The 26248-nt window shown below is 51.6% G+C and overlaps 1 protein-coding gene across 1 annotated transcript in view; it reads left to right on the top strand.

Moving 5' to 3' along the window:
* Positions 1 to 860: 860 nt before the first annotated feature.
* FADS2 (fatty acid desaturase 2) overlaps positions 861 to 26248 on the top strand; it is a 29586-nt gene continuing 4198 nt past the window's right edge. Inside the window, exons 1-10 of the mRNA XM_076057202.1 lie at positions 861 to 1923; positions 14473 to 14583; positions 16286 to 16483; positions 17078 to 17305; positions 18052 to 18112; positions 19574 to 19650; positions 21282 to 21379; positions 21933 to 22029; positions 24118 to 24197; positions 25452 to 25577. Coding sequence (XP_075913317.1) covers positions 1387 to 1923; positions 14473 to 14583; positions 16286 to 16483; positions 17078 to 17305; positions 18052 to 18112; positions 19574 to 19650; positions 21282 to 21379; positions 21933 to 22029; positions 24118 to 24197; positions 25452 to 25577 — 1613 coding nt within the window. The 5' untranslated portion in view covers positions 861 to 1386. The remainder of the gene's footprint in view (positions 1924 to 14472; positions 14584 to 16285; positions 16484 to 17077; positions 17306 to 18051; positions 18113 to 19573; positions 19651 to 21281; positions 21380 to 21932; positions 22030 to 24117; positions 24198 to 25451; positions 25578 to 26248) is intronic.

A 26248-nucleotide genomic window follows, 5' to 3' on the forward strand; every position in this document is an offset into this window, starting at 1 on the left:
ACTAACACTGTCCCCATAGACTAACACTGGACCCATAGACTAACACTGGACCCATAGACTAACACGGGACCCATAGACTAACACTGGACCCATAGACTAACACTGGACCCATAGACTAACACTGGACCCATAGACTAACACGGGACCCATAGACTAACACTGGACCCATAGACTAACACTGGACACACAGACTAACACTGGACCCATAGACTAACACTGGACCCATAGACTAACACTGGACCTATAGACTAACACCGGACCCATAGACTAACACTGGACCCATAGACTAACACTGGACTCATAGACTAACACTGGACCCATAGACTAACACTGGACCCATAGACTAACACTGGACCCATAGACTAACACTGTCCCCATAGACTAACACTCGACTCATCGACAAACAAGACGAGTTGAGTGAGTGCGTGAGTGAGTGGTTGAATGAGTCGTTGGATGAGTCGGTGAGTGAATAAGTGAACGGTTGGGTGGGTTACTGAGTGAGTGGGTTGAGTGAGTGGGTGAACGAGCCAGCCCAGCGACTGGGTGCTTGAGGCTGAGTCGACCTCGGGGTGTCCCAGGACCGGTTCAGATAATCGCTGCTGTCACCACCGCTGGTGGTGTTGGTGGTCGTGTCTCTCTCTCTCTCTCTGCTGGGTGCGACGCGTGGCACAGGGCACCTAACCACTGCGCCACCGCTCCCTCCCCCAGCACACATTAATGGTTCAGTCTCAGCAGACTCTCTCTCTGTGCCTCTCTCCCTCCCCGTGTTACCCCCCCACTCTCTCTCCCCTCCCTCCCTGCCTCTCTCCCCCCCGTTCAGTCTCCTCCCCTCCCACTCTCCTCGTGTCCCTCTCTCTCTCTGATTCGTAGTGCCTCCCTTTCTCCCCACCTCTCTCTCTCCACAATCTTTCTCTCTCTCCACAATCTCTCTCTGCCTATCTCTCTCTCTCTCTGCCCATCTCTCTCTCTCTCCCCACAATCTCTCTCTGCCTATCTCTCTCTCTCTCTCCCACAATCTCTCTCCTCACAATCTCTCTCTCCCCACAATCTCCCTCTCTCTGCCCATCTCTCTCTCTCTCCACAATCTCTCTCTCCACAATCTCTCTCTGCCCATCTCTCTCTCTCTGCCCATCTCTCTCTCTCTCTCCCCACAATCTCCCTCTCTCTGCCCATCTCTCTCTTTCTCTCTCTCTCCACAATCTCTCTCCCCAACCCCCCCCCTCCACCGTTCCGTCTCACCCCCTACCAACACCACCACCCCGACCCCCCTCCCTCTGTCACTCAGCCACCACCACCACCACCACCGCCGCCACTATCACCGCAGAGGCGGGTAGCAGAGGCAGCAGCAGCAGCGAGCGAGCGAGCCAACGGCATCAGCAGCGAGCCATGGGTCGCGGCGGGCAGCAGAGTGGAGCGACTTGTGGAGGGGCACCCTGCTCCCCAGCATCCAAGGGGCAGCAGCAGCAAAGCACCGAGGGGGTCTCTGGCGAGGTACCCCCTGGATCGGCGGGCGTCCAGAACGGAGACGCCGATGGGATCGGTGGTGCAGCAGCAGCAGCAGCAGCGACGAAGACGTCTTCGACGATGGGCGGCATTTCTCAACAACGAACAACCGCTGCTCGATCTCGATCCCCGTCGTCGTCCTCGTCCGCATCGTCTCGCGAGAAATCGGTAGGGCCGTCAGCACCGTCGGCGCCGTCGTCATCATCGTCGGTGTCACCACCGTCATCGTCGTCGTCGTCTTCGTCGTCGGCGTCTCCCCGGCTGTGGACCTGGGACGAGGTGTCGCGGAGGAGCGGAGGTCGCAACGGCGAGCCTCGCTGGCTCGTGGTGGAGAGGCGCGTCTATGACGTCACCGCGTGGGGGGCCCGGCACCCGGGGGGGCCGCGACTCCTGGCGCACTACGCCGGGGAGGACGCCACGGTAACGACGACTCCAGCACCATCACCTGCATCATCACCTGCACCATCACCCGCACCACCATCACCTGCACCACCATCACCTGCACCATCACCTGCACCATCACCTGCATCACCACATACACCATCACCTGCATCACCACATACACCATCACCTGCACCATCACCTACACCATCACCTGCACCATCACCTGCACCACCACCTACACCACCTACACCATCACCTGCACCATCACCTGCACCATCACCTCCACCACCTGCACCTACACCTGCACCATCACCTGCACCACCTCCTCCTGCACCACCTGCACCATCAACTACACCACCTCCTCCTGCACCACCTGCACCACCTGCACTACCTCCTCCTGCACCATCACCTGCACCACTTACACCATCAACTACACCACCTCCTCCTACACCATCACCACCTACACCACCTACACCACTTGCACCTCCACCTGCACCATCACCTACACCACCACCTACACGATCACCTGCACCACCACCTACACCACCACCAAAATCACCACCTCCTTCTCTTTCACTACCACCGACACCAGAACATCTCCATACAGACTCCCATTAAGACCCACCGACTCACACAGAGACCCACAGACTCACACAGAGACCCACATATTCACACAGAGACCCACAGACTCACACAGAGATATACAAACGCAAAGATACCCACAGACTCACGTAGAGACCCACAGACTCAAATCAAGACCCACACACTCACAAAGAGAGCCCAAAGACTCACACTGAGACCCACAAACTCACACAGGGACGCACAGACTCACACAGAGACACAGAGACTCACACAGAGACCTATAGACTCACATAGAGACCCATAGACTCACATAGAGACGTACAGACTCAGACAGAGACCCACAACTCACACAGAGACCCACAGACTCACACAGAGACCCACAGACTCACATAGAGACCCACAGACTCACGTAGAGACCTATAGACTCACATAGAGACCCATGGACTCACATTGAGACCCACAGACTCACACAGAGACCCACAGACTCACATAGAGACCCACAGACTCACGTAGAGACCTATAGACTCACATATAGACCCATAGACTTACATAGAGACCCACAGACTCACATAGAGACCCACAGACTCACACAGAGACCCACAGACTCACATAGGGACGCACAGACTCACACAGAGACCCACAGACTCACACAGAGACCCACAGACTCACATAGAGACCCACAGACCCACGTAGAGACCTATAGACTCACATAGAGACCTACAGACTCACAAAGAGACCCACAGACTCACATAGAAACCCACAGACTCACGTAGAGACCTATAGACTCACATAGAGACCCACAGGCTCACATAGAGATCCACAGACTCACACAGAGACCCACAGACTCACATAGGGATGCACAGACTCACACAGAGACCCACCTGCTGTTTGATAGCCACTTGAAACTTCAGCTAACTCAGTCACTCAATGATTTACCCGCCGCAAGTGCTGTTAGCGAGTACCTATGAAGGCCGGAACGGCACACGAGGGGGTGGGTGGCCAGCACCACGCCCGGCCGCCTTTGTCTCCCCAGTGGGGATGTTTACACACGGCACCAGGTACACATTTGAGGCTGAGTTGACTTAGGGGAGGCCCATGACCGGTTCAAGTAATTGTCACCGGTGTTGGCCGTGAGCAGGAAACGAAATTGGGTAGCCGGGTTCGTAGTGCAGTGCGCTAACTGCTGCACCACCGCTCACCATTTTTGTGTGAATTTGTTCTCATTGCACGTATCCCCAATTAGCGTGGTTGGCTATGTACGGTGCGAAAGAAGTTCAACATACACCTACTCACTCATTCACCCACTATCCCAATAACTCACCCAGCCAATCACCCAATAACTCACCCAGCCAATCACCCACTAACTCACCCACCTCACCTGCTCACTCACCAAGCAACTCACCCATGCACTCACTCACTCAGTAACTCACCCACTCACTCATCCACTCACTCACCCAGTAACTCACCCACCCACTCACCCACTCACTCACCCACCCGCTCACTCACCCAGTAACTCCCCCACTAACTCACCCACCCACTCACTCACCCAGTAACCCACCCACTCACCCACCCACCCACTCACCCACTCGCTCACCCAGTAACTCACGCACTCACCCACCCACTCACCCACCCACTCACTCACCCACTCACTCACCCAGTAACTCACCCACTCACCCACCCACTCACCCACTCACTCACTCACCCACTCACCCACTCGCTCACCCAGTAACTCACGCACTCACCCACCCACTCACCCACCCACTCACTCTCCCACTCACTCACCCACTCACTCATCCACTCACTCACCCACTTACTCACAAAGCAACTCACCCACTTACTCACCCAGTAACTCACCTACTCACCCACCCATTCACCCACCCACTCATTCACTCACCCACTCACCCACCCACTCACTCACTCCCCAGTAACTCACCCACTCACTCACCCACTCACTCACCCACTCACTCACCCACTCACTCACTCACCCACTCACCCACTCACTCACTCACCCACTCACTCACTCACCCACTCACTCACCCACCCACTCACTCACCCACTCACTCACTCACCCACCCACCCAACCACTCTCCTGTCTCCCCCCCCTCCTCACAGTGGCTCGTTCTGTTTGTCCAGCGACGGAAGCACGAGGGTTAATCCGCAGATCCAGACACCGCAAATCCCATCTGGGAAAGACGGGCAGCTCGCAACCTGCTCGCTGCCCGCTGCTCGTGCTCATGGTAGCTATGCTGCTGCTGCACGTGGTGGTGGCAGCTATGCTGCTGCTGTTGCACGTGGTGGCAGCTATGTTGCTGCTGTTGCACGTGGTGGTGGCTATGCTGCTGCTGCACGTGGTGGCAGCTATGTTGCTGCTGTTGCACGTAGTGGTGGCTATGCTGCTGGTGCACGTGGTGGTGGTTATGCTGCTGCTGCTGCACGTGGTGGTGGTGGCTATGCTGCTGCTGCACGTGGTGGTGGTGGCTATGCTGCTGCACGTGGTGGTGGTGGCTATGCTGCTGTTGCACGTGGTGGTGGTTATGCTGCTGCTGTTGCACGTGGTGGTGGCTATCCTGCTGCTGCACGTGGTGGTGGTGGCTATGCTGCTGCTGTTGCTGTAATCATTCAGCATGAGCAGGGAGGGTTGGTGAATCACACACAGATAGGTTGTTGGATATACCCCCTTCTACCCGTGGGTGGGTGTCGAGGAGTAGCTGTACCCCCTGGCTCTGCGAGGAGAAGGCGCTAGTTCTATCTGTACGGGGAGCGTTTCCCCCTCGCACGTACGCGTGGCAGCAATCGTTTCCCTCCTTCTGGCTCACTCGGAGTCGTTCACTCTAGCTCCCTACGAGTCCATGGTGACTCGATGTTAGTTTTTGGTTTCTATGTGAAACTATGCGTCTCCATGTTTGTCAGTGTGTCTGTACGTTTGTCTCTGGGTCTCTGTGTGAGTTTTTGGGACTCTGTGTGAGTCCGTGGGTCTCTGTGTGAGTCTATATGTGAGTCTATGGGTGTCTGTGTGAGTCTGTGGGTCTTTGTGTGAGTCTGTAGGTCTCTTTGGGAGTCTGTGAGTTTCGGTGTGATTATTTTGGTCTCTGTGTGAGTTTGTGGGTCTCAGTGTGTGTCTGTGTATGAATCTATGGGTGTCTGTGTGAGTCTGCGGGTCTCTTGTGTGAATCTGTAGGTCTCTATGTGAGTCTGTGGGTTCGCTTTGTGAGTTTGTGGGTCTCTGTGAGTCTGTGGGTCTCTTTGTGAGTTTGTTGGTCTCTGTGTGAGTCTGTGTGTGAGCCTATGGGTGTCTGTGTGAGTCTGTGGGTCTCTTGTGTGAGTCTGTAAGTCTCTATGTGAGTCTGTGGGTTTTCTTTATGAGTCTGCGGGTCTCTGTGAGTCTGTGGGCCTCTTTGTGAGTCTGTGAGTTTCAGTGTGATTCTATTGGTCTCTGTGTGAGTCTGTGGGTCTCCGTGTGAGTCTGTGGGTCTCTGTGTGTCTATTTCTGAGTCAATGGGTATCTGTGTGAGTCTGTGGGTCTCTGTGTGAGTCTGTAGGTCTCTATGTGAGACTGTGGGCCTCGTTGTGAGTCTGTGGGTCTCTGTGAGTCTGTCGGTCTCTTTGTGAGTCTGTGAGTTTCGGTGTGATTATTTTGGTCTCTGTGCGAGTTTGTGGGTCTCAGTGTGAGTCTGTGTATGAATCTATGGGTGTCTGTGTGAGTCTGCGGGTCTCTTGTGTGAATATGTAGGTCTCTATGTGAGTCTGTGAGTTCGATTTGTGAGTTTGTGGGTCTCTGTGAGTCTGTGGGTCTCTTTGTGAGTTTGTTGGTCTCTGTGTGAGTCTGTCTGTGAGCCTATGGGTGTCTGTGTGAGTCTGTGGGTCTCTTGTGCGAGTCTGTAAGTCTCTATGTGAGTGTGGGTTTTCTTTATGAGTCTGCGGGTCTCTGTGAGTCTGTGGGCCTCTTTGTGAGTCTGTGAGTTTCGGTGTGATTCTATTGGTCTCTGTGTGAGTCTGTGGGTCTCAGTGTGAGTCTGTGGGTCTCTGTGTGTCTATTTGTGAGTCAATGGGTGTCTGTGTGAGTCTGTGGGTCTCAGTGTGAGTCTGTAGGTCTCTATGTGAGATTGTGGGTCTCGTTGTGAGTCTGTGGGTCTCTGTGAGTCTGTGGGTCTCTTTGTGAGTCTGTGAGTTTCGGTGTGATTCTGTGGGTCTCAGTGTGAGTCTGTGGGTACCTGTGTGAGTCCATATGTGAGTCTATGGGTGTATGTGTGAGTCTGTGGGTCCCTGTGTGAGCCTCTTGGTCTCTATGTGAGTCTGTGGGTCTCTGTGAGTTTGTGGGTCTTTGTGAGTCTGTGGGTCTCTTTGTGAGTCTGTGAGTTTCGGTGTGATTCTGTTGGTCTCTGTGTGAGTCTTCGGGTCTCAGTGTGAGTCTGTGGGTCTCTGTGTGAGTCCATATGTGAGTCTATGGGTGTCTGTGTGAGTCTGTGGGTCTCTGTGTGAGTCTGTGAGTTCGATTTGTGAGTTTGTGGGTCTCTGTGAGTCTGTGGGTCTCTTTGTGAGTTTGTTGGTCTCTGTGTGAGTCTGTCTGTGAGCCTATGGGTGTCTGTGTGAGTCTGTGGGTCTCTTGTGCGAGTCTGTAAGTCTTTATGTGAGTGTGGGTTTTCTTTATGAGTCTGCGGGTCTCTGTGAGTCTGTGGGCCTCTTTGTGAGTCTGTGAGTTTCGGTGTGATTCTATTGGTCTCTGTGTGAGTCTGTGGGTCTCAGTGTGAGTCTGTGGGTCTCTGTGTGTCTATTTGTGAGTCAATGGGTGTCTGTGTGAGTCTGTGGGTCTCAGTGTGAGTCTGTAGGTCTCTATGTGAGATTGTGGGTCTCGTTGTGAGTCTGTGGGTCTCTGTGAGTCTGTGGGTCTCTTTGTGAGTCTGTGAGTTTCAGTGTGATTCTGTGGGTCTCAGTGTGAGTCTGTGGGTACCTGTGTGAGCCTCTTGGTCTCTATGTGAGTCTGTGGGTCTCTGTGAGTTTGTGGGTCTTTGTGAGTCTGTGGGTCTCTTTGTGAGTCTGTGAGTTTCGGTGTGATTCTGTTGGTCTCTGTGTGAGTCTTCGGGTCTCAGTGTGAGTCTGTGGGTCTCTGTGTGAGTCCATATGTGAGTCTATGGGTGTCTGTGTGAGTCTGTGGGTCTCTGTGTGAGTCTGTTGGTCTCTATGTGAGTCTGTGGGTCTCTGTGAGTCTGTGGGTCTCTTTGTGAGTCTGTGAGTTTCGGTGTGATTCTGTTGGTCTCTGTGTGAGTCTGTGGGTCTCAGTGTGAGTCTGTGGGTCTCTGTGTGAGTCCATATGTGAGTCTATGGGTGTCTGTGTGAGTCTGTGGGTCTCTGTGTGAGTCTGTTGGTCTCTATGTGAGTCTGTGGGTCTCTATGAGTCTGTGGGTCTCTTTGTGAGTCTGTGAGTTTCGGTGTGATTCTGTTGGTCTCTGTGTGAGTCTGTGGGTCTCTGTGAGTCTGTCGGTATCTATTGTGAGTCTGTGAGTGTCGGTGTGATTCTATGGGTCTCTGTGTGAGTATGTGGGTCTCTGTTTCAGTGCGTCTGTGGGTCTCTATGTGAGTGTGTGGGACTCTTTGTGATCCTGTGAGTATAGGTGTGACTCTATGGGTCTCTGTGTGAGTCTGTCGGTCTCATTATGAGTCTGTTGGTCTCTGTCTGAGTCTGTGAGACTCCGTGTGAGTCCTTGGGTCTCTACGTGAGTCTGTGAGTTTCTATGTAAGTCTTTGTGAGTTAATCCATGGGTCTCCGTGTGAGTCTATGGGCTCCCTCTGTGTGAGTCTGGGGGTCTCGGTTGACAATAGGTCCCACAGCATGGAGCTCGCTCGGGTGATATCTGCCACTGCAACCTGACACGCCACCTGTGTGTGTCGGCACGCGGGGGTTCTCGCTGGAGGCACGCAGGTGATGTCTGCTCGAAATCACCGTCATCATCGTCGGCAGTGCTATCATCAGCATCAGCTTCGTGGAGCCGAAGAGCACGGTTGGCCTGCGTACGGTGCCAAGGTAGTTCAACGTCCACACGTTGAACTACCTTGGTTGCTGATGGCTGTAGGTGGCTGTTGGTGGCAGGAGACCGACTGTCACCTCCCCGCGCGCTTTGCTCACAGACATTCAGCGCCAGAATGTTGTCCTTACATTCAACGCCAGAATGTTGTCCCATAAGCACGGTTGGGCCGGCGTGCCGTGCGAAAGAAGTTAAGAATTCAGTGCGTACCGAGAGGATGGCGATTACAGTGGGAGGGCGGGGGGGGGGGTGATGTCAGTCTTGTAGCATCAGCGACGGTCACAATGCATGCCGCGTTGTTCAGTTTTGCGCGTCTGGCAGTGCTGTGCACGACACGCTGGATCAGGGTTGAGCGCAGGAATTTTGTTCCTGAGTAAAGCGTTGGTCAGCAGTCCCATCTCCTGGACCCGTCTGGAGTGAAGAGACCTCTGCCACTGAGTGGATCAGTGGTAGGGGCAGCAGAATCTGAGTGGTGGGTAGAATCTGAGTGGTTGGTAGAATCTGAGTGGTGGGTAGAATCTGAGCTGTGGGCAGAATCTGAGCTGTGGGTAGATTCTGAGTGGTGGGTAGAATCTGAGTGGTGGGTAGAATCTGAGTGGTGGGCAGAATCTGAGCTGTGGGTAGCTTCTGAGTGGTGGGTAGAATCTGAGTGGTGGGTAGAATCTGAGTGGTGGGTAGAATCTGAGTGGTGGGTAGAATCTGAGCTGTGGGTAGATTCTGAGTGGTGGGTAGAATCTGAGTGGTGGGTAGAATCTGAGTGGTGGGTAAAATCTGAGTGATGGGTAGAATCTGAGTGGTGGGTAGAATCTGAGCTGTGGGCAGAATCTGAGCTGTGGGTAGATTCTGAGTGGTGGGTAGAATCTGAGTGGTGGGTAGAATCTGAGTGGTGGGTAGAATCTGAGTGGTGGGTAGAATCTGAGTGGTGGGTAGAATCTGAGTGGTGGGTAGAATCTGAGTGGTGGGTAGAATCTTAGCTGTGGGTAGATTCTGAGTGGTGGGTAGAATCTGAGTGGTCGGTAGAATCTGAGTGGTGGGTAGAATCTGAGCGGTGGATAGAATCTGAGTGGTGGGTAGAATCTGACTGGTGGGTAGAATCTGACTGGTGGGTATAATCTGAGTGGTGGGTAGAATCTGAGCGGTGGGTAGAATCTGAGTGGTGGGTAGAATCTGAGTGGTGGGTAGAATCTGAGTGGTGGGTAGAATCTTAGCTGTGGGTAGATTCTGAGTGGTGGGTAGAATCTGAGTGGTGGGTAGAATCTGAGTGGTGGGTAGAATCTGAATGGTGGGTAGAATCTGAGTGGTGGGTAGAATCTGAGCGGTGGGTAGAATCTGAGTGGTGGGTAGAATCTGACTGGTGGGTATAATCTGAGTGGTGGGTAGAATCTGAGCTGTGGGCAGAATCTGAGCTGTGGGTAGAATCTAACTGGTGGGTATAATCTGAGTGATGGGTATAATCTGAGTGGTGGGTAAAATCTGAGTGGTGGGTAGAATCTGAGTGGTGGGCATAATCTGAGTGGTGGGTAGAATCTGAGTGGTGGGTAGAATCTTATCTGTGGGTAGATTCTGAGTGGTGGGTAGAATCTGAGTGGTGGGTAGAATCTGAGTAGTGGGTAGAATCTGAGTGGTGGGTAGAATCTGAGTGGTGGGTAGAATCTGAGTGGTGGGTAGAATCTGAGTGGTCGGTAGAATCTGAGTGGTGGGTAGAATCTGAGTGGTGGGTAGAATCTGAGCTGTGGGCAGAATCTGAGGTGTGGGTAGATTCTGAGTGGTGGGTAGAATCTGAGTGGTGGGTAGAATCTGAGTGGTGGGTAGAATCTGAGTGGTGGGTAGAATCTTAGCTGTGGGTAGATTCTGAGTGGTGGGTAGAATCTGAGTGGTGGGTAGAATCTGAGTGGTGGGTAGAATCTGAATGGTGGGTAGAATCTGAGTGGTGGTTAGAATCTGAGCGGTGGGTAGAATCTGAGTGGTGGGTAGAATCTGACTGGTGGGTATAATCTGAGTGGTGGGTAGAATCTGAGCTGTGGGCAGAATCTGAGCTGTGGGTAGAATCTAACTGGTGGGTATAATCTGAGTGATGGGTAGAATCTGAGTGGTGAGTAGAATCTGAGCGGTGGGTAAAATCTGAATGGTGGGTAGAATCTGAGTGGTGGGTAGAATCTGAGCGGTGGATAGAATCTGAGTGGTGGGTAGAATCTGACTGGTGGGTATAATCTGAGTGGTGGGTAGAATCTGAGTGGTGAGTAGAATCTGAGCGGTGGGTAGAATCTGAATGGTGGGTAGAATCTGAGTGGTGGGTAGAATCTGAGCGGTGGATAGAATCTGAGTGGTGGGTAGAATCTGAGTGGTGGGTAGAATCTGAATGGTGGGTAGAATCTGAGCGGTGGATAGAATCTGAGTGGTGGGTAGAATCTGACTGGTGGGTATAATCTGAGTGGTGGGTAAAATCTGAGTGGTGGGTAGAATCTGAGTGGTGGGTAGAATCTGAGTGGTGGGCATAATCTGAGTGGTGGGTAGAATCTGAGTGGTGGGTAGAATCTTATCTGTGGGTAGATTCTGAGTGGTGGGTAGAATCTGAGTGGTGGCTAGAATCTGAGTAGTGGGTAGAATCTGAGTGGTGGGTAGAATCTGAGTGGTGGGTAGAATCTGAGTGGTGGGTAGAATCTGAGTGGTCGGTAGAATCTGAGCTGTGGGCAGAATCTGAGCTGTGGGTAGATTCTGAGTGGTGGGTAGAATCTGAGTGGTGGGTAGAATCTGAGTGGTGGGTAGAATCTGAGTGGTGGGTAGAATCTTAGCTGTGGGTAGATTCTGAGTGGTGGGTAGAATCTGAGTGGTGGGTAGAATCTGAGTGGTGGCTAGAATCTGAATGGTGGGTAGAATCTGAGTGGTGGGTAGAATCTGAGCGGTGGGTAGAATCTGAGTGGTGGGTAGAATCTGACTGGTGGGTATAATCAGCCATTCACGAGGTGCCAGCTTCGTCAACTGCCCTATTTTTTCTTTTGTTGCGTAATGTTTTTATTTGTTAATCGAGAAAGGAAATGTTCCAGCTTTCACCATCTCGGTGGCGGTAGTGGTGGTGATGCCTGTGGTTGTACTCTTTGGTTTTTTCGGTAAAGTCACGTAGAAATAAGAAATAATAATAAAATAAAATTACGTAATAGCATACGACGTTTCGATTGCAACGCGAGCAATCATCATCAGGTATAGAAGAGCTAAATTTATAGAGAGAGAGAGAGGAAACACAGAGAGACGGAGAAGCACATCAAATTGAACAAGATTTAGTAAAATTTGGAAACAATATAATGCAGCACAGAGGGTTGGTCAAAACACAATTAACGCATGGTCTGGCTGATTACGTTATTTCAAAGATTGCTAAATTATAGGTTAAAAGTGATAGAGTACCGATCACAGACACATATATAGACATCCAAGCAGAGAGAGCCAGCACAGAGACACACACACAGAGAGAGAGACACACACACATGGGACACAGTGAAACAATGCTTCTGTGTCGAAGCTTTAAACAGAGGGGGAGGGAGGGGGGGAGACAGAGCAAAGGACTACAAATTAGCATGGACTGGGCTGATTAAGTAGAAGAGCCACCGCACATGCCGCTGCAGCGTGGTGACGGGGGGAGGGGCACAGACATCAGATTAGCATGCCCACAGGGACTGTGGAGAGAGACAAGACACATACACGTAGACACAGAGGCAGAAACACAGGTAGAGACAACATAGAGACACAAACTTAAGTTAAGTGTGACATTTGAGAGAGAGAGAGACACGACACATACACGGAGACACAAACAGAGACAACGCAAAGACACAGACTTCATACCTCCCCGTAGAGGTGGTTCAACTTGATTTGGTGCTTTCGTGACTGCAGGTTTTTTCGGTAAAGTCACGTAACAAATAAGAAATAATAAAATAAAATAAAATTACATAATAGCATACGACGTTTCGATTGCAACGCGAGCAATCATCATCGGGTATAGAAGAGCTAAATTTATAGAGAGAGAGAGGAAACACGGAGAGATGGAGAAAGCACATCAAATTGAACAAGATTTAGTAAAATTTGGAAACGATATGATGCAGCACAGAGGGTCTTATTTCTACGTGACTTTACCGAACAAAAAAACAAAGAGTAATTCCTGCATTCACGAAAGCACCAAATCAAGCTGATGGTTGTGTTGATGACAATGATGATGGTGGTGATGACGGCACTGATGATGATGATGCTGGTGCCAGAAGGGAGATTCCGGTACCGATGGAGGGAATCCTAAATCTTTGAACTTGCTGCCGCCTCGCTCAGGCGTTGCGATTACCCCGAGCCACTTTCTCTAAGGTCTACTCAGCCTGGGAGAAGCAGTGGCTGGTGCGGTGCGTAGGAAACGTTGCCGCTGGTGGCGACCCACTCGCTGCTGACAGCACTTGCCCCATATTATGTTAGAGGCTACACGGGGGATATTTGCCTGTGTGTAGGCGCTGCTGCTCCTCGCTGCTGACAGCAGTTGCCACACCAGTCTTTTAGATGCTACACGGGGGTCCTTTGTCTTCATTTTTTTTATTTTTAGCTCATAGTGTTAATCAGACAAGAACTGTGAACGATGTTCCAAAGCTGACGCCATTTGGCTGGGCTGTTGTTGTTGTTGTTAACTGGGTAGCTGTAATGAATGGATGTGCGTGAGAGGTTTTATAATCACCATACTCATCATCGCCACCTTCATCACCACCATCACCACCAACGTCACGATCATCACCACCACCACTATCATCATCAATAACCAATGCCAATATCATGATCATCATCATCACCACCACCGCCATCATCACCATCATCACCATCCCCAACCCATCATCCATCCTCCTAGATCGACTGAGCCTCTAATGATTAACTGGTACCGGTGCGTAGTAAACATTTGATTCCCGAGTGCAATGCGTAAAAGTATGGGGAGACAAAGACGGCCAGGTGTGGTGCTGGTGGCCACCCCCCCCCCCCCGTCTGGGTGAGCCACAGTGCTGCCACTCGCTACGAGCAGCACTTCCCCCAACGTGCATGAATCTCCCCGGTTGCCATGGGAACGGGAAGAGCGATGATGTGGGAGGCAGGCAAGCTGCGTTGCCCTGGCAACGGACCTCATTAGATACCCCCCACAACCACCGTCCTACCCTCCAGCCACCCACTGCCCCCCCCCCCCCCACCTCACAACCCATCTCACGGGAGACTGCGGTTAAAATATTCCTCCACACGTCCGACTGGCGGACGACCGAGTTCAATTCCCACTCACGGCCGCCACCACCACCGGCGCCAGTGACAGCAGCCATTATCTAAACAACCCGTCCTGGGCCCTCTCCCTCGGCCGACTCAGCCTCAAATGAGTACCTGGTGCGGTGTGTAGTAAACATCGCCACTGGGGAGACAGAGGCGGCCGGGCGTGGTGTTGGGCCACCCACCACCCCCTCGTGTGCCGTGGCTGGCCTTCATAGGTGCTCGCTAACAGCACTTGCCCCTACAGTCTGTTAAGGCTACACGGGGGGATCTTTGTCTTTGCTTACACCATAAACACACGCAGCAGCCACCGTTCGCCACACTCAGTGGCGGTGACGTCGCCACCACGGTCCTCGTGCCAGGCTAGGTGCACTTTGAGGCCACCGCGTGAAGTGTGGCCTCTCGCTGCCGGCCCACTCGGTAGTCACACTGGTGGTGGCCGTGAGCGGGAATTGAACTCGGGTCGCCGTGTTCGTAGTGCAGCACGCTAATGGCTCACCTCGCGACTACCACCCATCTCCTACTCTTCCTCCTCCACACCCCCACGACCTCCACCACCACCACCTTCACGACCACCTCAACCACCTCCACCACGACCACTTCCACCACAAACACCACCACTACGACCACCATCACCACCGTCACCACCACCCAGCTAAGTTGCCGCTTATTTACCGCACCTCTCGTTCTCTCTCGTTCCTTCTGGGGTGATCCGCAGGACGCGTTCCGGGCCTTCCACCCGAATCTGTCGGTCTCCCAGAAGTACCTGAAGATGTTCCACATCGGGGACCTGGCGCCAGACGAGCCCAGTCAAGACAACGGCAAGAAGGTACGGGCCAGGGCCAGGGTTTCGTTCAACCTGCGGCCCCGAATCCATCACGTGCCTCTTCCGTGGCGTTATTTACATTCACCGCGCGCATCATGGCTCTTGAAATATTGAGTCTCTTTTTCCCATCATCATCATCATCACGATCCACGGGGCAAATAGCCCGTAGAGGGTGTCCACTGCAACATTTCGTCATTTGGTATTTCCACTTTACTCTCTTGTCGTCTTGTAGTGCCAATGTGCTCGAACAGTGACCACATCTTTCTTGCGCCAGTGTCCTTTGGTCAATCAATAAAACTTTACTTATAGAGGACAATTCGTGCAAACAAAGCAATGCATAGTGCTTTACAGGACTAAATGAAGTGACTGACGCAATGTAAACAATGAGAATGATACATGAACAAAATGGCATCGCATTATAATGAACTAAAAGTATAATACTAATAACGTATAATGAAAGCAGCCATTCGATGTGAGGTCTTCCTCTATTTCCGGTTCCCTCCGTTTTCCCAAAACAACAACAACAACAACACACCAAAGGTTTCAGTTTTGTTGCCAGAAAAAAAGGGGAAAAACCCTATTATTAAACTTTTAAGTTTCATTTTTTTCTTCATTTGGTGCAATTGTGAACAACAGCCATATCAGACATCAGTACATCTAATCGGCATGATTGGCTTCGATGTAGCTCAAAGACTACAAGGCATGCGGTGAGGTTAGGGAGATGTCCCATGTTTTCAGTATTTGAATGCCTGGAGACCAGAATTGGTGATTTTGCTGACAATATGTTCAGTGAGACAGTGCCATACCCGGACAGCAGAGTGAAGGAGGGGGCTTCTGTCCAGGCAGCATGTCCATTCTACATAAGTTTTCAAATAGTTCCAGTTTCTTCTCATAACTGCCTGAATCAGGTCTTCTTCTATGTGCAAACTTTCTGTTACTCCTACAGTGAAAAAAAAAATGGCTGCTCCTGTTTATTTTGGGTTTACCAACTCTGGTGTGTGGTTTAGGGTTCTTTTCAATCTCATGGGAATTGGTGGGCCAGGATATGAATAAAAGTGCAGCTGCCAATGTGTTACCGCTTCAGCAGTAGCGCCGGCATTGTCGCTTGGAGACCGATCCACATGACATTTAACAATCGGGCATGGATGCACCGCTGATGGGAAACCGGCATCGTCAGGCAGTTGCCAGAATTGTGATGATACTCTCCACCAACGTCACTTCCTATTGAGCATCGCCATGGATGTCCGTGGGTCGGGCCAATGTAGTAAATGATCCAGGCAAATCTGTGTTGGGAAACGCTCCACCGTACCGTATGTACACTTCGCCGATGCAGCCACACAAATACAGTTATCAGGTGGCATAACAAACAAGCGAGCGAGCAAGCAAGCAAGCATTTAATGATGCACCATCTCCGATAGTCTTGCTCAAAGAGGCAGGGCCCACAGAATGAGTGGGACCTAAAGAGGAAGCAGGTAGGGGCCTAAAGAGTGGGGCTAAACGAGGAAGGAGGCAGTGGGCTAAAGAGGAAGGGGTGGGGCCTAAAGAGGAAGGTGTGGGGCCTAAAGAGGAAGAGGTGGAGCCTAAAGAGGAAGGGGTGGGGCCTAAAGAGTAAGGAGCAGAGCCTAATTAGGAGCTCTCACTCTCACCTGGCTTTCTCTCTCTCTCTTGCCTTGCTCTCACCCCCGCCATTGCCTCCAATGGACAGCGTGAGCTCGTCGAGGACTTCCAGAGGTTGCGAGCGACGGCCGAGACCATGGGCCTCTTCAGGGCCTCCGCCTCCTTCTTCTCGCTCTATCTGGGCCACATAATTCTCCTCGAGGCGCTGGCCTGGGGCCTCCTGGCCTTCTTCGGTACCGGCTGGGTGCCCACGGTCCTCGTCACCATCATCCTCGCCACGTCGCAGGTCAGCCACGGGTCTCTGTGTGTGTGTGGTGAGTCTGTGGGTCTCTCTGTGTACGTGGTGAGTCTGTAGGTCTCTGTGTGAATCCATAGGTCTCTCTGCGTGTGGCGAGTCTGTGGGTCTCTGTGAGTCTATGGGTGTCCATGTCTTTGTGGTAAGTTTGTGGGTCTCTGTATGATGATGAGAATAGGTTTTTCCCTTTTTTCTGGCAACAAAACAGGTGTTAAGATGTTTTAACACTCCTTCCTTAAAATCTTAACACTTTGATTTAAAGCTTTCGTGACTGCAGGGATTCATATTCTTGGTTCTTTCGGTAAAGTCACGTAGAAGGGAAACAATAAAATAATAAAAATATTATTTTCTTTTATTGTTTCCCTTCTACGTGACTTTACCAAAAGAACCAGAAAAAAGGGGAAAACCTACTCTCTTATTTTGATACTGGCAAAGGAGGTCCCATGATCTGTATGATGAGTCTATGTATCTCTGTGTGGTGAGTGTGCCCATCTCTCTCCCTCTCCTCTTCCTGCTCTCTCTTCGTTATCTCCGATCGAGCGACCGTGCTCTCTGCTCTCTCCGTGCGCGCGTCTCCGCTGGCAGGCCCAGGCCGGCTGGCTGCAGCACGACTTCGGGCACCTGTCCGTGTTCCGCTCGTCACGCTGGAATCACCTCCTCCACAAGTTCATCATCGGCCACCTGAAGGGCGCCTCGGGCAGCTGGTGGAACCACCGCCACTTCCAGCACCACGCCAAGCCCAACGTCTTCCGAAAAGACCCCGACGTCAACATGCTGCACGTGTTCGTGCTGGGACGCACGCAACCCGTGGAGGTGATGGGCTGTGGGGGGGTGGGGGGAAGGTGATGGGGGAGGGGGGGGGCATTGGGAGAAGGGAATGGGTGGGGGCGTGAATATGATGATGGTGGTGATGAAAGTGAATATGATGGTGGTGGTGATAAGAGAACATATGATTTCGATTTAAAGCTTTCGTGACTGCAATGATTCATCTTCTTTGGTTCTTTCGGTAAAGTCACGTAGAATGAGAATAAAATAATAAATTGCTAAAATATAATAACACATATTCTCACGACGTTTCGGCCACAACACAAGCGGCCTTCATTAGGTGAGACTGTCTCGTCCCTTCACCTGATGAAGGCCGCTTGTGTTGTAGCCGAAACGTCGTGAGAATATTATTGTGTTATTATATTTTATCAATTTATTATTCTACGTGATTTTACCGAAAGAACCAAAGAAGAGAAAATATGATGATGGTGATGACAGTGAATATGATGATGGCAGTGAATGTGATAATGGTGGTGGTGATGATGGTGGTGATGGCAGTGGTGGGGGTGATGATGGTGAAAGTGATGATCGAGGTGATAGAAATAGTGGGGGTGGTGGTGGTGATAGGTCGTGATCATAATGTCGGTGGTGACAGTGGTTAGTGCGCTGCGCTACGAACCCAGCGATACAGTGGAGGAGGGGATGGCGGGGATCGTTGTTTTTGTTAGCGGTAAAATAAATGTGAAGTTATGCTCTGTATTCTACCCCTCCCCGCCCCCCCCCCATATGTATAGTACGGAGTCAAGAAAATGAAAATCCTTCCTTACAATCAACAGCACAAATACTTCTTTCTAAGTGAGTACTTTGTGTCTGTTTGTGTCTTTGTGTTTATTTGTGTTTTCGTGCGTGTGTGGTCTGTGTCTTGTGTGTGTCTCTTTGTGTGTATGTGTCTTTGTGTGTGTCTGTATTTGTGTGTCTGTACCGTGTTTGTGTATATCTGTCTTTGTGTGTGTGTCTGTGTCTGTGGCGGCGACTTACCATCAACCCCACCAAAACTAAGCACCTGCCTGGGTATTTTGTACCATCGGACAATCCACCCCCAGAATTCCCAATTGATGATAGGGCAGTTGTGGAAAGAGTGGAGAGTTTCACATACTTGCGTGGTGTGCTCATGAACGGCTCCAGTTTGACAGCAGTGGTCTCACTCCGAATAAGTCGAGCAGCATTATCTTTTCATCGGTTCCGTAACACTGTGTGGAAGCTACCTGGTCTGTCGCTCCACACAAAGCTTCAGGTCTTCTCGGCCAGTCATACCCTCCATTCTCTATACTAGCGAAACGTGGACCTCCCCTAATGGAACATTTGCGCCGGTTAGAAACATTCAGGCTGGCCTGCCTATGATCCATCCTGGGTTTAACCAGGGGGGATTGTGTGAGGAGCTCACAAATCCTCGAAAGATGTGGACACATTGCCATCAGCTTCTGTTTGGGTGGATAGAGGGGGCTAAACGGGGCACAAGAAGGGCTAGAGAAGAAATGGAGTGATATAGAGCTGAGTGGACTTGCCAATGACTGGAACCAGCGGTGTCAAGATCGGCCTCTGTGGAGGAGGCTCGTGAAGGATGCTACTGAGGAGTTTGAGGCAGTGGTCCTCCAGCAGCAGCGGAGGGCAGAGGAGCGACGCTCACAACAACGCGCGGAGCACGAGGGAGCTAAAACGCAGCGAGTTGGCACGGTGGGAAGCACAGGTGGTGCACCTGCCAGACATCTGAGTCGGTCAACCCATGGCACCTGCTGGATCTGTCCCGTGACCTCCTGTCAGCGATACTTCCACACTTTACGTGGCCTCAAAGGGGCACCTGGCGACGTCACCGCACCTTCCTGTTGAATGGCGGGTAATTGGTGTTGGCGGGCGCCAGTCAGCCGTGCCAATCGCAACTCCGATTAGCACGGTTGGCAACGTACGGTGCGCGAAAGAGGTTCGACGTACATACACACATGCTGGCAGAACGGTCCAATAGACATACAGACATACAACAGCAATCTTCTCGACATGTTGCGTATTTTTCACCTCACTGGGTGGGTGTGTTGCATTGCGTGGGCGGGTGGGTGTTTGGATACTTTACCTCTATCTTTGTCTGTGTTGCATTGGGTGGATGGTGGGGGGGTGGATATTTTACCTTTTTCTGTGTTGCATTGGGTGTATGGGTGGGTGGTGGGTGGCTGGGTGGATATTTGACCTTTGCCTCTGTGTTCCATTGGCTGGGTCGGTGGGTGTTCGGATACTCTACTTTTGTCTTTGTCTGGTGTTCTGCAGTCGGGCCGCCCCTTCTCATCCCCGTGTACTTCCACCTGCAAATCATCAACACGATGATCAAGAGGAGAGACTGGGTGGTGAGTCACACTCGGGATCGCAACGGTCCCGGGCTCGCACACTCAACACTGCGAGTTGCGTGCTTTAACAAGATAAAATTATTGGTGAATTATGTTCACCTGGAAGGCAGCCAATGTGCATCAGGCGGTGGCCTAATGTGGCACATCTTTTCCGATCCACGCATCGTCTCTTTAGATCTCAGAAATCATGATGCGATCCACAAATCGTCTCTTCAGATCTCAGAAATCACGTGACACGAATCACTTTAATGATTAAAAAATGCGTCTTCAAAATATCCAAGCTCGTGTTTGAGCATGGATCAAGCGTGGATCAAGCATGGTATTGTTAAAAATCTGATTAATTTTTATCCTGTTATAAGCGCGTAGCAGCAGCAGCAGTGCCTCTGAAGGCCGATAACTGTGGGCACACGAGAGAGAGAGGGGTGTGTGTAGTTGTGGCTCAAGCACCACGACTCCCCGGCCCAGCCGCTTTTGTCGGAACGTGACATCAACAACAATGCACACAAACGTGATAGGAGTGAAAAGTATAGAAAAGGTAAACGCATCACTTAACAAAAACATATACAAATAAAACTAAACTAGTTTTTTTTTATCTTAATAGGTGTAAGCCCTCATCGAGCTATGTAGCCTCTTATTCAGAAGCGACCCTGACGTGGCTTATCACTAAGGATAGCAGCTAAACCGAGTAGTGGCTGATATCATCATCGTCACCACCACCACCACCGCGTGGAGATTCTATCAAAAGCAGGCCCATGGTTTTTCGAATGGTGTCGCGATCCCTCTGACGGACTTCCAGGAAGTAGACCAAAGCCTCCTCTTGGCATGGAGGGGCCTCCAGGACGATTGTTCGGGAGGCGAGGGTTTGAAGGGACTGTAATGAAAGGTTCAAACGGGAAAAGGCAGAAAAAACGGAAGTCGAACCTAGAGGCGACGCTTGAGAACCGTTGAGGGAGAAGGACGGGGGATTGGCCGGGGTAAAAGCGGTGAGGGAAGGTTCGAGAAGGAGGGCTCGAGAAGGACACAAGGAAAGGGGAACGTTCGAGAGAAGGGACGAGCTTCAAAGACCCGGAGGAAGCCGGGCCTAGGGTGGTTGCTGCGTGTCACAACAGTGTAGTGACTGCATCGGAGACACTAAGACTCGGAGGCACTCTGTTTATTAACACGGCCTGACAATTAACACTTTTATAACGCGCCACTAAATGAACTACGGCTCGCAGTCAGGACAGCCGGTAGACTGCCTGACCGGCGACGCCGAGATGGTGAAGACGGAGACGACGGCGATGACTCCAGCAGCAGCACGACGGGGATCCCGCTCCAAACGACAGCCCCGAGGTCCCCTCCCGGGGGCCCCCCTTATACTGTCAGCGTGGCCTGACTCCGCCCCCGGCCACGCCCCCTTTTCTGGAACCTACTAGCGGGCTCCTGATGTGCCCCTTCCGTGACCCTTCCCATAGATCCCTCTCTGGTCTATCACCTGGCCTGCTGTCATTCAGGAATGCTGCAAGCTGCAGATCCACCTTCCCCACCAGCAGCCAGCGCTATGCTGCTACGTGACCGATTCTATGTCACTGCAACAGTGAAGAGGCTCCCAGTACACGGTTGCTGTCGGTGTCGTTACATGCGCGTCGCAGGACCTGGCGTGGTCGGTCACCTACTACATCCGCTACTTCCTCACCTACACTCCCTTCTACGGCCTCTTGGGAGCCATGGCCCTCATCTTCGTGGTCAGGTGAGGAACGTCGATCCCACCACCCCCACTCCACCCCAGGAAGACGCGGCCATTTTCCGCTGCCGGGTGGATATCAATGTGGCGGTGGTGGTGATGTCTCGACCACACGCGTGCGTTCTTTAATCCACATGCTCCTCTGTCTCTCTGTGTAATCACCATCACCATGGTCTCTCCACTGCTGGATGGAGATCACCGTGATGGTGGTGATTTCTCCTCTACCCTGCGTGTGTTCCTTAATCCACGTGCTCCTCTCTCTGTCTATCAATGTAATCATCATCACCACCATGGTCTGTACCGCTGCTGGATGGAGATCAATGTGATGATGGTGGTGATGTCACTGCTCAGAGTGTGTTCTCTAAGCCACGTGCTTCTGTGCCTGTCTCTCAGTGTAATTATCACCATCACCATTGTCTATCCACTGCTGAATGGCTTTCGCGTTCGTTTTTTTTTTTTACTACTACGGCCGCACGTTGGGCAGTCCAGCGGCCCCTCTCGAAAAACGCCCGTCCCGACTTCTCGTCGTCTCGTCGTCTCGCGTGCCCACCGTGCGCAGGGTGATCGAGAGCCACTGGTTCGTGTGGGTGACGCAGATGAACCACATCCCTATGGACATCGACCACGAGAAGCACAAGGACTGGACCACGATGCAGGTGCGAGGCCCACGACCGCGCGGGCAGCACAGGGCGGCCCGTCCCGGGCCGGGTGCACTTGGGAGGCCGTCACGTGAAGTGCCGAGGGCTGTCGCTGCTGGCAGGAGGTCACGGGACAGGCCCAGGTGCCGTGGGTTTACTGCTGTGCCAGGCTAGGTGTGGAAGGAGCTTACGGGACAGACCCAGGTGCCATGGGTTGACTGCTGTGCCAGGCTAGGTGCGGAAGGAGCTTACGGGACAGACCCAGGTGCCATGGGTTGACTGCTGTGCCAGGCTAGGTGTGGAAGGAGCTTACGGGACAGACCCAGGTGCCATGGGTTGACTGCTTTGCCAGGCTAGGTGTGGAAGGAGCTTACGGGACAGACCCAGGTGCCATGGGTTGACTGCTTTTGCCAGGCTAGGTGCGGAAGGAGCTTACGGGACAGACCCAGCAGGTGCCATGGGTTTACTGCTGTGCCAGGTTAGGTGTGGAAGGAGCTTACGGGACAGACCCAGCAGGTGCCATGGGTTGACTGCTTTTGCCAGGCTAGGTGCGGAAGGAGCTTACGGGACAGGCCCAGGTGCCATGGGTTTACTGCTGTGCCAGGCTAGGTGTGGAAGGAGCTTACGGGACAGACCCAGCAGGTGCCATGGGTTTACTGCTGTGCCAGGCTAGGTGCGGAAGGAGCTTACGGGACAGGCCCAGGTGCCATGGGTTGACTGCTTTGCCAGGCTAGGTGCGGGGTGAGGTCATGGGACAGACCCAGGTGCCATGGGTTGACTGCTGTGCCAGGCTAGGTGCAGGATGAGGTCATGGGACAGACCCAGACGCTATGGATTGACTGCTGTGCCAGGCTAGGTGCAGGATGAGGTCATGGGACAGACCCAGACGCTATGGATTGACTGCTGTGCCAGGCTAGGTGCAGGATGAGGTCATGAGACAGACCCAGGCGTTATGAGTTGACTGCTGTGCCAGTGCTCCCCACAAGCAAAAAGATCCCCCATATAGCCTTAACAGACTTTTGGGGCAAGTGCTATCAGCGAGCATCTATGAAGGCCGGCACGGCACACGAGGGGGTGGGTGGCCAGCACCACGCCCGGCCGCCTTTGTCTCCCCAGTGGAGAAGTTTTTTTTACATATCGCACCAGGTAATCACTTGAGGCTGAGTCGACCTAGGGGAGGCACAGGACCGGCTCAGATAATTCTCACTGGTGATGGCCGTGAGCGGGAATCGAACTGGGGTCGTCGGGTTCGTCGCGCTGTGACAAGAGAAAAGGAATTAATTATAAATTATGTTAATGGAGCAGGGAGCCAATCAGTGTCAAAGGGCGGCCTAATGCGGGAGGGGTGTGGGGAGGGGCTTTTTCGATCCACGAATCATCTCTTTCGATCCAGAAATCACGTGACAGGAATCACTTTTGCCGATTTGAAGAATGTTTACACAAATTTCACAGCTCGATCCGTGCTCGATCCATGCTTGAACACATATAGAAAATGTAATGAGTCGATTCCCGTTTAATCGAGCATTGGACCGTTAAAAACACGTCGATTCCCATTCCAGTATTCCTTATATGGGCAAAGCCATGCTCAATTCCTCCATATATGGGCATAAAACAATTAATATAATTCATCATTCATTCTCCACAAGAGGTTTTTATTTTTTTGGTAAGACCACGTAAATATAAATGTGTCATCAAACCGGCCACCGCCCGACACAGCCAATTAGTAAAAGGGTTAGTCACGTAAACAGGACGTGCCAATGAGTTACTGGAAGAGCACTACACCACTTGAGTTGGAGAGTAAATGCACAACATTGACAATCTGAGTACGACGTTTCGTCAATAATTACGACCAGCATTTGGTGGTGGCGGGTTTAACGACATTAATATTTACGCAAACTAACCCCCCATAAAGCCCTCTATCTTGGATAATATTGGTTGTGAAAGCCTCCTGCTACGTGCTAAATTGATCATTCATCCTGTCGCGGATTCATTTTTAAACCATGTTAGAGCATGGCGTGCTAACACGTACACACACAGACGCGTGGGCTGTCGTGAAAGTCCAGACGCCCTGTAGGTCCGTGATGTTCGTTTGCCATCTGTTTGCAGCTGGAGGCCACGTGCAATGTGGACCAATCGCTCTTCAACGACTGGTTCAGCGGTCACCTCAATTTCCAGATAGAGCACCAGTGAGTGGCCAAATGTCACCACCAGCGACGTCATCATCATCATCATCAACAACAACATCGTCAACGACAAATCAGCACCATCAACATCATCGTCAATACCATAAATGTAGTTGTTAACGTTATCATCATCAACACCGTCAACGCCAAATCAGCATCATCGTCAACACCAGCAACGTCATCGTCAACACCATCAACGTCATCGCCAACACAACCAACGTCATCGTCAACACAACCAACGTCATCGTCCATACCATCAACGTCATCATCCTCATCAACACAATCAACGACACATCAGCACCATCAACGACACATCAGCATCATTAACACCATCAACGTCATCATCACCACCCACACAGTCACCATTAATGTCTGTGGTTGCTGTAATTGATGATGTTGATATTGGTGTTGATTATGTTTATATTGATGTTGTGTTGATGTGGTTGATGTTGGTGTTATTGATAATGTTGTTGACAATAATGGTATTGAAGATGTTAATGTTAGTGTTTGTATGGTTAACGTTGGTGTTGGTGATGTTGCTGTTGATATTAATGTTGATGATGTTTATGTTGTTGGTGTTGTTGATGATAATGTTGATATTGATGTTGATGATGTTGTTGATTTTGTTGATGTTAGTGTGGTTGATGTTGGTGTTGATAATGTTGATGATGTTAATGATGTTGATATTAATGTTATTGATGATGTTGTTAGTGTTGTTGATGATAATGATTTTGATATTGATGTTGTTAATGTTGTTGATGTTAGTGTTGTTGATGTTGGTGTTGATAATGTTGATGATGTTGATGATGTTGATCATGATGATGTTGATATTAATGTTATTGATGATGTTGTTAGTGTTGTTGACGATGTTGATGATGTTGATATTAATGTTGTTGATATTGTTGTTAGTGTTGTTGATGATAATGATTTTGACATTGATGATGTTGATGATGTTGTTAATGTGAGTGTTGTTGATGTTGGTTTTGATAATTTTGATGATGTTGATGATGTTGATCATTATGATGTTGATATTAATGTTATTGATGATGTTGTTAGTGTTGTTGACGATGTTGATGATGTTGATCATGATGATGTTGATATTAATGTTATTGATGATGTTGTTAGTGTTGTTGACGATGTTGACGATGTTGATCATGATGATGTTGATATTAATGTTATTGATGATGTTGTTAGCGTTGTTGACGATGTTGACGATGTTGATCATGATGATGTTGTTGATGTTGTTGACGTTTCCAGCCTCTTCCCCACGATGCCACGTCACAACTACCACAAGGTGTCTCCGCTCGTCAAGTCGCTCTGCAGCAAGCACGGCCTGGACTACCAGAGCAAGACCCTCATCACCGCGTGCGTCGACGTCGTACGGTGAGACGCGGGGGGACATGGGGGAGACACGGGGACACGGAGGAGACACGGGGACATGGGGGAGACACGGGGACACGGAGGAGACACGGGGACATGGGGGAGACACGGGGACACGGGGGAGACACGGGGACAAGTGAGAGACACGAGGACACGGAGGAGACACGGGGACACGGGGGAGACACGGGGACACGGGGGAGACACGGGGACAAGTGAGAGACACGAGGACACGGAGGAGACACGGGGACACGGGGGAGACACGGGGACACGGGGGAGACACGGGGACATGGGGGAGACACGGGGACACGGAGGAGACACGGGGACATGGGGGAGACACGGGTACATGGGGGAGACACGGGGACACGGGGGAGACACGGGGACAAGTGAGAGACACGAGGACACGGAGGAGACACGGGGACACGGGGGAGACACGGGGACACGGGGGAGACACGGGGACAAGTGAGAGACACGAGGACACGGAGGAGACACGGGGACACGGGGGAGACACGGGGACACGGGGGAGACACGGGGACATGGGGGAGACACGGGGACACGGAGGAGACACGGGGACATGGGGGAGACACGGGTACATGGGGGAGACACGGGGGAGACACGGGTACATGGGGGAGACACGGGGACACGGAGGAGACACGGAGACACGGAAGAGACACGGG

The sequence above is a fragment of the Petromyzon marinus genome, chromosome 80, assembly GCF_048934315.1.
Source record: "Petromyzon marinus isolate PM22_M1 ecotype Great Lakes invasive population chromosome 80, UKy_Petmar_22M1.pri1.0, whole genome shotgun sequence".
In the NCBI taxonomy this organism is placed as follows: domain Eukaryota; kingdom Metazoa; phylum Chordata; class Hyperoartia; order Petromyzontiformes; family Petromyzontidae; genus Petromyzon; species Petromyzon marinus.